At 50.5% G+C, this 13,648-nt stretch overlaps 1 protein-coding gene across 1 annotated transcript in view; it reads left to right on the top strand.

Moving 5' to 3' along the window:
* Positions 1-1,993, top strand: part of Sbk1 (SH3 domain binding kinase 1) — a 22,018-nt gene extending 20,025 nt beyond the window's left edge. The window contains exons 5-8 of the mRNA XM_015490658.1: positions 862-927; positions 1,062-1,244; positions 1,463-1,562; positions 1,861-1,993. Of these exons, the coding sequence (XP_015346144.1) occupies positions 862-927; positions 1,062-1,244; positions 1,463-1,562; positions 1,861-1,993 (482 nt within the window). The remainder of the gene's footprint in view (positions 1-861; positions 928-1,061; positions 1,245-1,462; positions 1,563-1,860) is intronic.
* The last annotated feature ends 11,655 nt before the right edge of the window (positions 1,994-13,648 follow it).

Consider the following 13,648-nt stretch of genomic DNA (forward strand, 5'->3'; position numbering starts at 1 on the left):
CGGCGGGCGGGTGATAGAGCCACCAGGAGACCTCGCGCGGCCCTGCCGGTGGGCCTCGGCCCAGGGAGCCAAACCCCGCAGACTCGAGGATTCAGAGGCCCCGACACCAGAGCCAGGGAGCTTGCGGGCCAGACTTCCCCACACCTCCCTGAGCCCTGGGACCCCTACAAGTTGCTCCTGGCCCTTTGCACACCCTGGTAGATTATCCCACAGTCCCCGCCCTTCTGGCCACTCCACTCTGTCCCCATTGCACCCTGGGCACAGAAAGGGACTGAAGCTTAGGGCTGAGATAGGGCGCGAGTCCTGGTGCGAAGGAGGAGGGCATCCAGCAGAGGGCAGGCATATCCTGCCCCTTTCCTGGGAGGCTGGAGGGAGAGGCCAAGCCCCTGGACAATGTAGCACAAGTCTGGATGTCACATATGTGCGGGCACAGGCCCCAAGAATCTAGTGGTGTCCCTACACCCCCATTCTGCTGATAAGAACCCTGAGCCCAGGAGGGGAGACATTGCCCTGGCCACACAGCCACTGAGGTGGTGCTCTGGTAGTCCTTCCACTCTCCCTATCCCCAAAACTACTGTCCTTACACCTCTGGGGGTCAGAAGGGCTCCAGGGCAGGGGTCTCAGGGGCCACCGCATCCTCTAGGGCAGGGGAGCCCAGGGCAGGTCCAGCTCCCTCTACAGAGGCACCTGCCGCCTGCCCCGGGAGATCCTCCCAGTCCTCGGGCTCCACCTGGACACTCAGTGGGGACCCCAGGGGCAGCGAGTTAGTTTGGAACAGTCATTTCTCCTGGGCTGCTGCTGGGGTCAGACATTCCATTTTCACGTTGCCCCGTCAGGCTGACCCCACCCCCACCTCTGTAGTCCCTGGAGAAGGCAGGGGTAGGAGGGCATCTGTGGGCATGAGGGAGGGCGTGGAAGCCCGCGAGGGTAAGTGACTGGTGTGTGCAAGGGCAAGTGACTGGTGTGTGCGGGTGTGTAGAGCACATGTGTGGGATGCCCTGTGCTTCCCGGTGACTGTGCAGCCAGACGCCTCTGCACCCCTGCCTGGGCCTCCTCACCAGGCAGCTGTCAAGAGGGCTGCCAGGCCTGCATTTTGACCACACCCCTCAGGGAATCCAGCAAGGAGGCACCTGCAGCCTGGTCCTGGCCCCTGGGCAGCAAAACCAAGAGGAAAGGAGCCAGCCTCAGCCAGCTCCCCGCGACCCGCCTCTGTGGAGGCTGGGCCCGCAATAACCTCAACGTGGGTGAGGCTGCTCCCGCTGCCTGGCAGTGCCCTGCCCACCAGCCCCGGCTGCCTCTACCAGGGTTCCTCCTGGGGTTCTGGAGCGTTTGAGGGGACTCCTTGATAGGCCAGGCCTGCGACAGGGGACACCAACCACCCTCTGGCCTGGAGCCCCCACATCTCCACCCACCCCTCAGTCCCACCACGCAAAAGGGCTATAGGTTCCCCTGCCCTGCCCAGTTTACAATCAGCGTGTGGTCATCCAGGGCCTGGCCCGCTCCCCAGTGCGCCCGATCCTCGAGACCCCTCTCCCAGAGGGCATGGGGCCCACCTACGCCAGGTAAGTAGCAAACCCCCTCCCGCCGAGGCCACAACTCAGAGAAGGCCCCGTCACTGCCCGGCCACCTGGGCCGTCCAGGCCCTCTGTCCAGCAGCCACTTCTCCTTTTGCCTTAGGCCTCTCGACAGCCTGATCTCCTGCAATAACAAGGAAGCGAGACTCCAGTCCTCGTCCCCGCCAGACGCCCTCTCCCTCTCTGTTGAGATCCTGTTGGGAGTGTCCTCCCTTGTCGTACTAGTACCTAGGATGTTAGAGCTCGGGGGACCATAGCTATGTAGCCCACTCCCCTCTGTTTTCAGCGGCAGCAACCAGCCTGACCCTGAGCAGGACTGGAACTGGGCCAGGACTCTGTTCCTGTTGCCGCCGCCGCCGCCGCCGCCGCTGCTGCTGCTACTGTCTCTGTTGGTCGGGTTGGGACCCTTTGCCCCTTAGGAGAGGTGTTGGTCACAGATGTTTACCTCAGTTTATGTCATTGTTGAAGAAACAAAAAAATAGCAAAAAATTAATAACACCGTAGACATGGAGACTTAGAAGACAAAAAAAAAAAATCACAAAAAACCCTCCCCCTTGCGGTTCCTCTGTGAAGGTACAATGTGTACGTGTGTGTGCGCACCTGTGGGGGTCTCTGACCCACCCCGGGGCAGGCCAGGGCGTCCCGGGCCTCTGTCCAAGCCCCTGTGTCTCCCACACTGCCCCCGTCCTTCGGTGCTTCCCAGAGGCCCCTCTGAGCTGGCCTGTGGGGTGTGGGGAGCCCCATGGATGGGAGGTGGGGCCATGGGCCAGCTGGAGGGTCCCCCACCAGGTCCACTGAACAGAGCCCCCAGGCTGGTAGCATTCAAGCCTGGCTTGGGACCTGGGGCAGGGTCCTGGGTGGAACCCCAGCCCCAGAGCCCCAGACTCATGTCTTGCCCCCGCGACCCCCCAATATGTGTTTGTAAATACTCTGGCACCCTTTGGCCCTGAGACAGTTTTTAAATGTGTTATCTACTTCTCTTATCATGACAATTGCTATAAAATAAACAAAAGTTTAGAAAAATTATCCCTGGGTGGCTGTGTTGTCTCGACTGCAGGGTGGCAAGGGACACATAGGGCCTCTCGAGGTGGCATTTCCAGACTGGGGGCTGCCACCCCAGGCCAGAGCTCAAGGGTGGGGGCACTGAAGACCTGACTCTGGGGAGGGGCAGGGAATCGTCCCTAGCCTGGTGTCCAGCTTCAACCTGGAACCTTCAGACGGGGCAGGAAACAGGCCAAAGTCCTGAAGAACAGAGCCGGCCAGTTCATCTGGCCACCACTCAGCGATCATTTATTGAGCACCTTTGGAAAACTGGCTCCAGACGGACCAGTGAGCAGGACAGACAGGGCCCCTGGGCTTGGGCAGCAGCCATCTAAAGATGGAGATGGACGTTACCCAATCACAAGGCCAGGCCCTGAAGCTCATCCGGTTTGGAACCGTCAAGAATACTGGCTAAAGACAGGGCCCGAAGACTAGTTCTCTGGACCTTAGGTCACACGGGGTGTGGGAAGCTCAATGGGCAGCAGACGTGGCCAAAGGCCTAAGGAGGTTCTGAAGCCGGGGAAGTGGGTGGCTACGGGGAGTTACATAATTCAACGTCCACTCAAGGGAGCTCGGGCTAATTATCTACTCATGTCAACAGAACAGCTCTGGATGCAGCCCCACCATGCGAGCATGTCACAGTGGCCTCTTTGGCTCACAGTTCCCTCTCCGGAGTCCCATGAGCTCTTCATGGGACAGCAGCCAGAGTGGTTCTTACTTATTAAAAGACCCATCGCTCGGTCAGAACCCTCCGCTAGCTCTCCACATCAAAGCCCAGGTCTTCTCAGTGATCCCCAGGATCCCACAGGGTAGCAGGTCAGGCCCTGCTGCCTTCCAGCCTCATCCGGGCTCCTTTCCCAGTACCACCTGCCTCCAGGTTGGCCTTTCGCTGTTCCCAGGACAGCCAAGCATGGTCTCACCTGAGGGCCTTGACCTTCACCTTGGATTCTCCCACCCTCCCTCCCTCCAGGTCCCTACCCAAAGGTCAAAGGATCTGGGGCTGCAGGTCCTTATTGACTTCATCACACACCGTGCAGCCCACACCACCGCCAACCCACATATTGTCATCCCTATCTCCTTGCTAGGACGCAAGCTACGTAAGAGCAGAGACAGGATTTGGCAAATGGCTACTCCCCACCGCCCCATCCATGCCTGGTACAGGGCCTGGCGCATGATGGGCACTTTGCCACAAGTAATCAAATCAATGAACGAATACCCAACACTGTTTTCAGAGAGCAACAGACAGAGGCAATCCACGCCTGTCATCCCAGCAGCTCAGGAGGCTGAGGCAGGAGGATGGTGAGTTCAAAGCCAGCCTCAGCAGCTTAGCAAGACCCTAAGCAACTCAGCAAGACCCTGTCTCTAATAAAATATCTAAAATAAAAGGGCTGGGGATGTGGCTCACTGGTGAAGTGCACCTGGGTTCAAACATCTGTACCAAAAAATAAAAAATAAAATGAAGTTTCCTTTTAAAGAAGAAAACAGACATTAAATCAGTTACATAATGATCTATGGAATGGGGGGAGGAGAGAGAAGAAGAAAAAGGAAAAAAAGAAAAAATACCACTCAGACCAGATCAGAAGCTGGAGGACTGCTACCCAAGAATTGGATCTACAATACGTTAAAGGAAACTCCTTCATTCCAAAATGTCTGCCACTGTCCTGCAGTAGTAAGGACAGACACCTGCGGACAATTGTCCCTTTACAACAGATTGGAGGGTGGAGGGGAAATCTACAAATGCAAACAGTATAGCAGGTTCCCCAGCTTGGTGTACAAATCATCACCTCTTTGGGACACCCAATGTGTCCAAAAACATGAGAATTAACCACTAGAGGGCCTGGGTTTCCTGTTGAACAGCTTCTGTCTCTGCCACTCTGGTACCATCACCTCAGAACAAAAAACTTTTACCCTCCCACCCCATGTTAATGGCTTGACAGGAGGAGTTCCCAGCTCTATCCACACACTGCAAGAGACCAGACGGATTTCCTGTGTGCTCCTGGAACCTTTCATTTAGGCTGGGTCCCCTCCTGTAGATCATGGTCAGTTCCCTCTTGCATGAGTTCAGTGTCCTTTTCTGTCTGTGATCTCCAGTCTGGACTAAGTCAGTCCATCAAAACTCCCAATAACATTGAACTTCAGAAGGAAAAAGAATTGTGGTCTGGATTCCTTTTCTTCCCAAGATGCTCCTTGAGCTCTATGCAAATTTTCCCCAAAAGCAATCCAAGACAAGGGATATTGGAAGAAGCAACCTGGAAGGTCCCATTCTGCCTTTTGCTTGCACAATAGATGCCTCCTCAACTTAGATTTACATCAGTGAGGGGGAGTCCCCGAACGGCACCAACCTCTCTCAGAAATGCCAAGACTATATACCATCTAGTGCCTGGTTTAGGATGGAAATGTGGGCAGAAGAAAAGTAATTTAGAGGTATTTACTGGCAGCTGAGGGAAGGAGATTGTTCGTCACCCAACCTTGAGTTAGCGGAGCTTCGGAGCAATCAGGAATCCGGGGGTTTCCATTTGGAGCCAAAAAAGGGCAAAAAGAGGAGAGTGACTTCCGAAGCCAAGCACATTAGTGACAGTCAAGAAAAAGACTAGGCACTGCCTGAGCCAGGAGAGGGAGACCCCACCTCGGGGATCCTCAGAGATCATGAAGGACTTGATTTTCCTTGGTATGTAGTAAGGGCAGACTCCAGGCATTTTATTCTGACCTTAAAGGAAAAGGTGGAGGGGGGCGCTTCTGGAAGTGGCGGATTTGGGATTATAGTTCATTACAATTATGGTATGGACCATGAGATGCCATGAATACTATAAGATGCGGTTAGGTGTATGACTTGGTGGTGCAGCACTAGCTTACCATGTTCAAGACCCTGAGTTCAATTCCCAGCACCTAATTATAATAATAAAAAAAGATGTAGTGGATATCCACTAATTTTGTCAATTTAGCATTTTAAAATGCATGAAAAATGAATGAATCACACGAGCTGGGCGCTATGGTACCCGCCTGTCATCCCAGCAGCTTGGGAGGCTGAGGCAGGAGGATCGTGAGTTCAAAGCCAGCCTCAGCAAAAGCGAGGCACTAAGCAACTCAGTGAGACCCTGTCTCTAAGTAAAATACAAAATAGGGCTGGGGATGGGCTCAGTGGTCGAGTGCCCCTGAATTCAAGCCTCAGTACCGCCCCCCCCCCAAAAAAAAAGAAAAGAAAAAAGAATGACATGAAACCTCTGGGTAATAAGGGACACCAGAAAACTGAAAGGAGGTCTAGGCTCTTGGAATGTGACGGGGTCACAAGTCTGTCCCTGGATTCTGCTGCCCGGGAAGGAATAGGACACGGCCTCTTTGCCGGCTGCAGACTGACATCCTGCAGCCATGCCCCCTCTGGGGTTCCCTGGTACCTCGTGTCACCCCCGTCTCAGAAGATGCTCGGCTTCCTCTGTCCTCCATCTGCGTCCCCTGTGAGCCCAGGTCTTGCTGTAGTTCCCTAAATTCCTAGTCTGTGCTGACAGGGAGAGATGAGGTGACTTCGCTGGGACAGCAATGGGATCCAGCCCACGGAGCTCCCTGGATGCCTGAGGCCCCAAGGACCCAAAGGGTCTCAGAGCTCTGCTGGCTCAGCCAAAAGCTGTCACAGCAGTCCTTAACCTGGCTGCTTATTAGTGTCACCCACCAAGTAGCTGAGGACCAAGGAACATGAGGCTGGCAAGTTCAGAACACGGGGTGTGCTCCAGACAGCGAGCGAGGCTGGTCTCTTTGTAAGTAAATGTCGCAGAGGCAAGAAAAGATGAGGGGCTGTTTCTTAAGGGATTCTTAAGCCTGGGCAGGAAGAAGAAGGCCCTGGCTGGTTGGAACAGATATCTGGGCACCTCCCCCAGAGTCCTCTGGGGTGAGGCCTGTGAAGTTACATTTCTAACAAGTCCCCAAACCCACTGCAAGTACCCGTACCAGACCAGAAGAGTCTAAGCAGACGCAAGACTGTGTGGCTTCAGCTTAACTGAGTGTGTCAACTGAGTGTCTTAACTGCCATGTGTAAACCTTCTTGGGTCCTGGTTCAGAAACCAAACATCTAGCCGGTGGCCCTTGAAATAAAAGTGACCACAACACTCAGAGCGACCAAGAGAGCTTTACTGCAACAGTGCAACAGAGGAGAAAAGAGAGAAAGAGAAAGAGAGAGAGAGAGAGAGAGAGCAAGAGAGACAGAGAGAGGGGCCCGGCAGGAGGGAGTTTTTATAGCCCAAATCTAATGGGGTCTCTGGGTCTGCAAACTGCCTTGTTGGCACACAAGGGGGTTAAGTGCTCGGCTTTGAGCAGGGGGTTGAGTGTTCAGTCTTGAGTGGGGGCTTGGGCGTTTGGGCTTGAAGCAAATAGTTGATAAAGAACCAGACAGAGGGTTAAGTGGCCAGGTCATCCTGCAGTTAACTTTGTTTGGCATGCCCTGCAGACAGCTGACTCAGCCTGTCCTGCACCTAACAGCCCTCACCTGTAATCCCAGGAGCTCAGCAGGCCAAGGCAGGAGGATCACAAGTTCGAGGCCAGCCTCAGCAATTTAACGAGTCCCTAAGCAACTTAGCAAGACTCTCTCTCTAAATAAAATATTTTTTAAAAGGGCTTTGGATGTAGTTCAGTGGTTAAGCATCCCTGGGCTCAATCCCCACTACAAAAAAAAAAAAATCTATAAAATGCAATTTGGGACTAATTGGTTTTATTTGAATATCGAATCAATGTGAGCGGATTCCTCTTAATTTTCTTGGGTATATGATAACATGTGACTAGAGGGGAAAGCATTTTTATTTTTTAGAAGATAGATGCTGAAGTATTTCGGGGTTAAGTGTCATGGTATCTACAATTAAATTTTCAATGTTTTAGCAAAATACACAGCAACAAAACACATATGACTGAATCTCAGTTGTGGCTGTGCAAGTGACCATTACACCATCCTTTCAACTCTTCCGTGTTTAAATGTCTTTTTAATTTTTTTTAAAGTTGCAGGTGGACACAATACCTTTATTTTATTTATTTGTTTTTTATGTGGTGCCGAGGACCGGACCCAGTGCCTCCCACATGCTAGGCAAGTGCTCTACCACTGAGCACGCCCCCAGCCCCTGTGTTTGAATATTTTGAAGATGAGAAGCCAGGAGGGGACTGAGAGAAGGACTGTGTGGCTTCAGCTTAACTGAGTGAGTGGGGGGCTGCTGGGAGCCCAGGCTGGACCCCACCACGTCAGCCCCACTGGGTCCCACTGAGGACTCTGGATTCCATCCTGAGAGTATGAGGAAGCCCTTGGAGGTGTTAAGCAGAGCGTGACATCATCTGATTTTTTTTTTTTTAAGTATAGCTTTTTGATAAAGGTTCTCCTCTTGAAGCTTGGCAAAAATGGGTGACATAGAAAATGGTCCCTGGCCAACCCCTAAAGAGCCGCTAATGGCTACAGCAGAAAAGGATAATTATCCAATTATAAACCAGAAGCGGCTTCTTGTGTGAATAGCTGACTGTCTGAATAAGCCGAGATGCACTGGTTCCCAAAAGCTTTGTGAAAATAAAAACTTATAATCATTTATAAATAATCATCATAATAGAGATTCCAAGGCACCGCCCAGAACAATTAAATGCTATTCCTGGGCACCAGGACCTGACCCTAGACCCCCAGGTGATCTTTCCCTGCAGCCTGCAGTCCTGGGGTGATGAGAGCCAGCAGGTCTGTGATGGATCAGCCCCTGGAGCCCCAGAGCACGAGGCTGCCCTCCTGAACCCCAAAGCACTCAGCTGCAAGGCCATGTCATTGGGGTGCTCTGAGCCACACCCACAGACAGACAGACGCTCATTCCGGAGGACCCAAGCCAGAGAAACTTGCTACCTGGGAATTTCAGAATCTTTTGCTTTCTTTACTTTTGCACTAAAATTCAGCCAGGAACAGCGGTGCAGGCTGTAATCCCAGCAGCTCCGGAGGCTGAGGCAAGAGGATCACAAGTTTGAGGCCAGCCTCAGCAATTTAGCTAGACCGTGACTCAAAATAAAACTAAAATGGCTGGGGGTGTGGCTCAGTGGTAGAGCACTTAGGTGCCTGGCATGCCTGAGGCCCTGGGTTCTCACCTCCGAACTGCAAAAATAAAAAATAAAAATAAAAGGTAAAAAGGGCTGGGGAATGTAGTAAATAAATAAATATGAGTATTAGCATTTAAATAAATATGTTCAGTTGAATTAAGTGGTTTACAGATTTTTATCTTCTTGGAAGAAATCGCTATAACTCTGTTGAAGACTTATTCTCTGCTCCAAGATGAGCCGACTGCTCCCAGGATGGTTGACCAGTGTTATTTTGGGGTCTCTCTCCTCTGATCCTTCCTCCAAGTAGTCCCTGGCCCCTTCCCTGTGTTGAATCTCTGGTGGAACCGGCCTGTAATCCCAGCAGCTGGGGAGGCAAGTTCAAAGGCTGAGGCCGGAGGATCATGAGTTCCAAGCCAGCCTCAGCACAAATGAGGCACTAAGCAACTCAGTGGGACCCTGTCTCTAAATAAAATACAAAGTAGGGCTGGGGACGTGACTCAGTGGTCGAGTGCTCCTGAGTTCAATCTCAATACCAAAAAAAAAATTAATAAAAAAATACAGGGCTGAGGTTGTGGCTCAGCGTATGTAGAGCACTCCCTTAGCATGTGCGAAGCCCTGGGTTTTGCACCACATAAAAATGAATAAATAAAATAAAGGTGTTGTGTCCAGCTACAACTAAAAAAATAAATAAATTTTTTTTTAAAAAAAGAAATATATTTCTTGGGACTTTGCAAAAATATTTTACTGGCTATTGCCAGATTGATTTCCAAAATGCCTTAGTTTGCTTTTGCTCTTGACTCCTTCCGCCTGTATCCATCTTCTTTCTAGTTGGCCACAGTCTGCTTACCCACCAGCAATCCATGAGAGTGTGCTTCCTGAGGAAGCCGCCACGGTGCATTGTCTCTTACCTGAGAGGTGTAAAGTACTAGCTCATTGTACTTTAATTTGTGTTTCTTGGTGACCAGCGAAAGCAACGTTTTATTTACTTGTAATTCGGATCTGCTTCTGCGTGGACTGTCTTTATATACCCTTAACCATTTTTCTTTTGGGCTATTTGACTTACTGCTATAGGGACTGAACCCAGAGGTGCTTTACCACTGACTCACATTCCCAGACCTTTTTTTTTTTTTTTTTTTGAGACAGGGTCTCACTAAGCGGTTTAGGCCCTTGCTAAGTTGCTGAGGCTGACCTCGAAACTGCAATCCTCCTGCCTCGGCCTCCCAAGTCACTTGGATTACAGGCATGTGGCATAATGCCCAGATTATTCTTCTAAGACTTTTATTAAGCCTTTAGTTGGTCTGTGATTTACCTTTGCATATGTGTGAGATATTGATCCAATTTTATTTCTTTGTTGTGTATTTCCGGCTGTGGTACTGCGGATCGAACCCAGGGCCTCGTACATGACAGGCAAATGCTCTGCTATTAAGCTACCTCACCATCTGGAATCCAATTTTATTTCTTTACTTTTTTCCAAACAGATAGCCAGTTCTGCTAGAACCTGATATTGGGTACACTGCCCTCTTCTGACTGAATCGAAGTTCTAACTTTGGTTATGATTTAAATTCCTATTGATATCAAGATCCATTTCTGAGCTTTCTCCTCCATTCCATGGCTTGTCGGTTTTTGACGTTTTCTATGTGAAATTTTATATAATGTTAGTTAAGGTTTCAAAGGCCCCTGTTATGGGCCTCACACATGGTAGGCAAGCACTGTACCTCTGAGCTATGTCCCAGCATTTTCTGTCTATTTTGAGACAGAATCTCCCTAAATTGCCGAGGCTGGCCTCAAACTTGCGATTCTCCTGCCTCGGCTCCCAAATACCTGTGACTACAGGACATAGGCCTCACACCTGATCTATTTGTGTTTTTCCACCTCTAGCCAATGGTTTCTAACAATATCAGATCATCTCTTCTTTTTCAATAGTGAATATTTCATTTTTTCCATTCTGATGTATTGGATGGAAGCTTCAAGGCACCGTTTTGTTTTGATTTTACAGGAAATGGCATTAGTGTTTAGAACGATGTTTGCCGTTAGATATTGGGGAAGAAGACTTCTCATATTTAAGTTGTTTACTTTTATTTCCTTTTTAAAGTTTTTTTTAAAAGAACTTTTAGTTCTCCACTGACTTCTCAACATCTACTGATATCATATTGTTATTCTCCTTTAGTGTGAAATATACAATTATGTTGATCGATTACTTGATCATTCCTGAAATAAACCTTATTTGCTCCAGATATATTATTCTTTGCATTTACAATTGTACTTTTTTTGTGCACTGGGGATTGAACCCAGGGGCGCTTAACCACTGAGCCACATCCCCAGCCCATTTTTTTTTTAATTTTTTAGTTAATATAGATGGACACCTTTATTTTATTTACTTATTATTTTTTTTTTATGTGGTGTTGAGGGTCGAACCTAGTACCTCACACATGCCAGGCAAGCGCTCTACCACTGAGCCACAATCCCAACCCCCCAGCCCATTTTTTGACATTTTATTTAGAGACAGGGTCTCACTGAGTTGCTTAGCACCTCACTTTTCCAGAGGCTGGCTTTGCACTCATGATCCTCCTGCCTCAGGCTCCTGAGCTGCTAGGATTACAGGTGTGTACCACCACACCCAGTTTACAATTGTATTTTATTTAGAAAGTTTACATCCAAATCATAGGGAAATTAATCTGCAATTCCTTTGTTTCTTTTTTTTTTACTTTTTTTTTTTTAGTTGTAGATGGACTCAATACCTTTTTTGATTTTATTCATCAATTCTTATGTGGTGCCGAGGATTGAACCCAGTGCCTCACGTGTGCTAGGCAAGCGCTCCACCACTGAGCCACAGCCCCAGCCCTGTCCTTTGGGGTTTTTTTCCCCTTGTAGTTTGTTCCTTGGTTTGCTGTGAATCAGATTGTCACATAAGTTCACGTAGCCTTCATAAAATAAATCAGAGAGTTACCATTTTTTTCTGGTGGCCCAGAAGAGTTTAAGTAACATTGGAATCACCTTTATTTATTTTTTAAAATTTCTTCTCTCTCTTTTTTTTTTATTGGTCTAATTAGTTATACGTGACAGTAGTGGAATCACCATTATTTTTACCACTTTATCTGATGGTACTTAAGTTCCTCTTTGAAATTAATCATCAGGAACTGGTGTCCTTACGAATCATGTTATACGTACAAAAATAGCCTGCAACATAAAACCAGGTTAAGAGACACAGAAGGAACCCAGGAGCCAAGTCAAGGTATGTCTCTAACTTACTCGTCCAAGTCACAAGGCTGAAGGGCAAGGGACAGGGGCCTTCTCCTCGGGACTGATTCCTGGCAGAAGAGCAGGTCAGACTGTCACTGGAACCTGCAAGGAGAGGAGACCCTGGAGCTAATTCATGTCTCTTCTCTCCTTCGCTCTTCTTTTTTCTCTTTGCAAGAAAAACAAGACCCATTTCATTCAATGCCTGCCGTTCTATTGACCAGGTAAAGCTGTGTGGACTCACACACAGGCTCTGGGGGCAGAAGCACAGGTCGGTGTTTGGAGACCATCTTTGCCCTGGGCGTGGCCCTCAGGGACTTGGGTACCTGCAGGGAATTGGATTTCTCAGTTGCAAAATAGGTTTGTGTGAGGTTGAAATAAGCAAAAGGCCTCAGAACAGATATTCCACAAATGTCTCCTCCTGGCTCTCTCCCTACCCCACAGATAGAGTCTTGCTAAGTTGCTGAGGGTTTCACTAAGTTGTCCAGGCGGGCTACAAAATGGAGATCTTCCTGCCTCAGCCTCCTGAGTTGCTAGAATCACAGGCCGTACCACTGCACCCATCACCTTAGGTCTCTGAGGTGGGGAGTCCTCCAAATACAGCACAAGAGGACAGGTTTAGTGCTGGGATATGAATGTGGGATTAGCCTGATACAGGCAGAGAAAATGAAGCACAGAGAGAGGCAGTGACTTGCCCAGGGTCACACAGCTAGGAAGCAACCCTGCTGGAATTCCAACCCAGCTCCTCTTGACCCTGGTCCCCGACCTTCAGAATCCAGAGGACCCGACTGGCCCTCCATGGCCCACAGTGCCAGCAGCTTCCTGAGAGGGATGTGCATCACCCCCCGTGTCCCGGCACCTTCCGTACCTGCCCCCGCATGAGTCACCCACCAGAGCCAGAGTGAAAGAACCCACCTCTCTGGGGGAGGCCTCCAGGAAAGTGCGTTTTAGGTTCCCGTCTTAGTCACGCTGCTCTTAGTTCCCACCCCTCCCCCAGCTGCTGGGAGACGCCTGTGACACCTGTGGTGGGCTGGAGCTGAAAAGCGGTGACATGGTGACATTGACAGTGGGCTGGTGAGGGAGGGTCACACCCCTGATCTGAAGTGACAGCAGGTGGCCAGGCGGACACTAGCCCCTATGGCCACCACCAGCTTCTCACTCACCTTAAGAGAAAGCAGAGAACTTGCCAGATAACGCTGCCTCGAGGTCTGGCAGGGGACACTTCGAGGTCCCTACCTCCGGGTCTCTGTGCCTAGGAAGACAGCCAATCCTGATCAAAGCCCCAGAGGCACCCTTGTCCCTATTTTGCAAATGTGGGGACTGAGGCTCAGAGAGGCAAGTCATTCTCCCAAGGTCACACAGCCAGCCAAGGGGAAGACAGAGTGCTGCGCTTGGGCGGTCAGTGCCCGGACTGACAGGATCCTGCCCGGGGCTCCCTGTCCACCAGGATCTTGTCCCTCCCTGTCCCTGTTGGGACTAGTGTTCCAGCACAACACAGCTGGGCGGGGCCAGGCCCTGTGATGGGTCTTGTCCTGCTTCTTGAGCCCAAGCCAGACACAGCCCCCTGAGAATGGCGAGCAGGGCCACCTCTGGGGACGAGGTGGGGACACCAACTCTGCCCCCACATGAGCTCCAGGCCACGACGCAGCTGCCTGCAGCCACCAGCCACGTGCCGGCCTGGGGCCCTCCAGACCTTCATAGGCCGCAACACCCTCCTCCTCCTCCTCCAGACCCCTCCCTGCTGGACAACTCAGAGAGGT

This window comes from Marmota marmota, unplaced genomic scaffold (genome assembly GCF_001458135.2).
Source record: "Marmota marmota marmota unplaced genomic scaffold, marMar, whole genome shotgun sequence".
Lineage (NCBI taxonomy): Eukaryota > Metazoa > Chordata > Mammalia > Rodentia > Sciuridae > Marmota > Marmota marmota.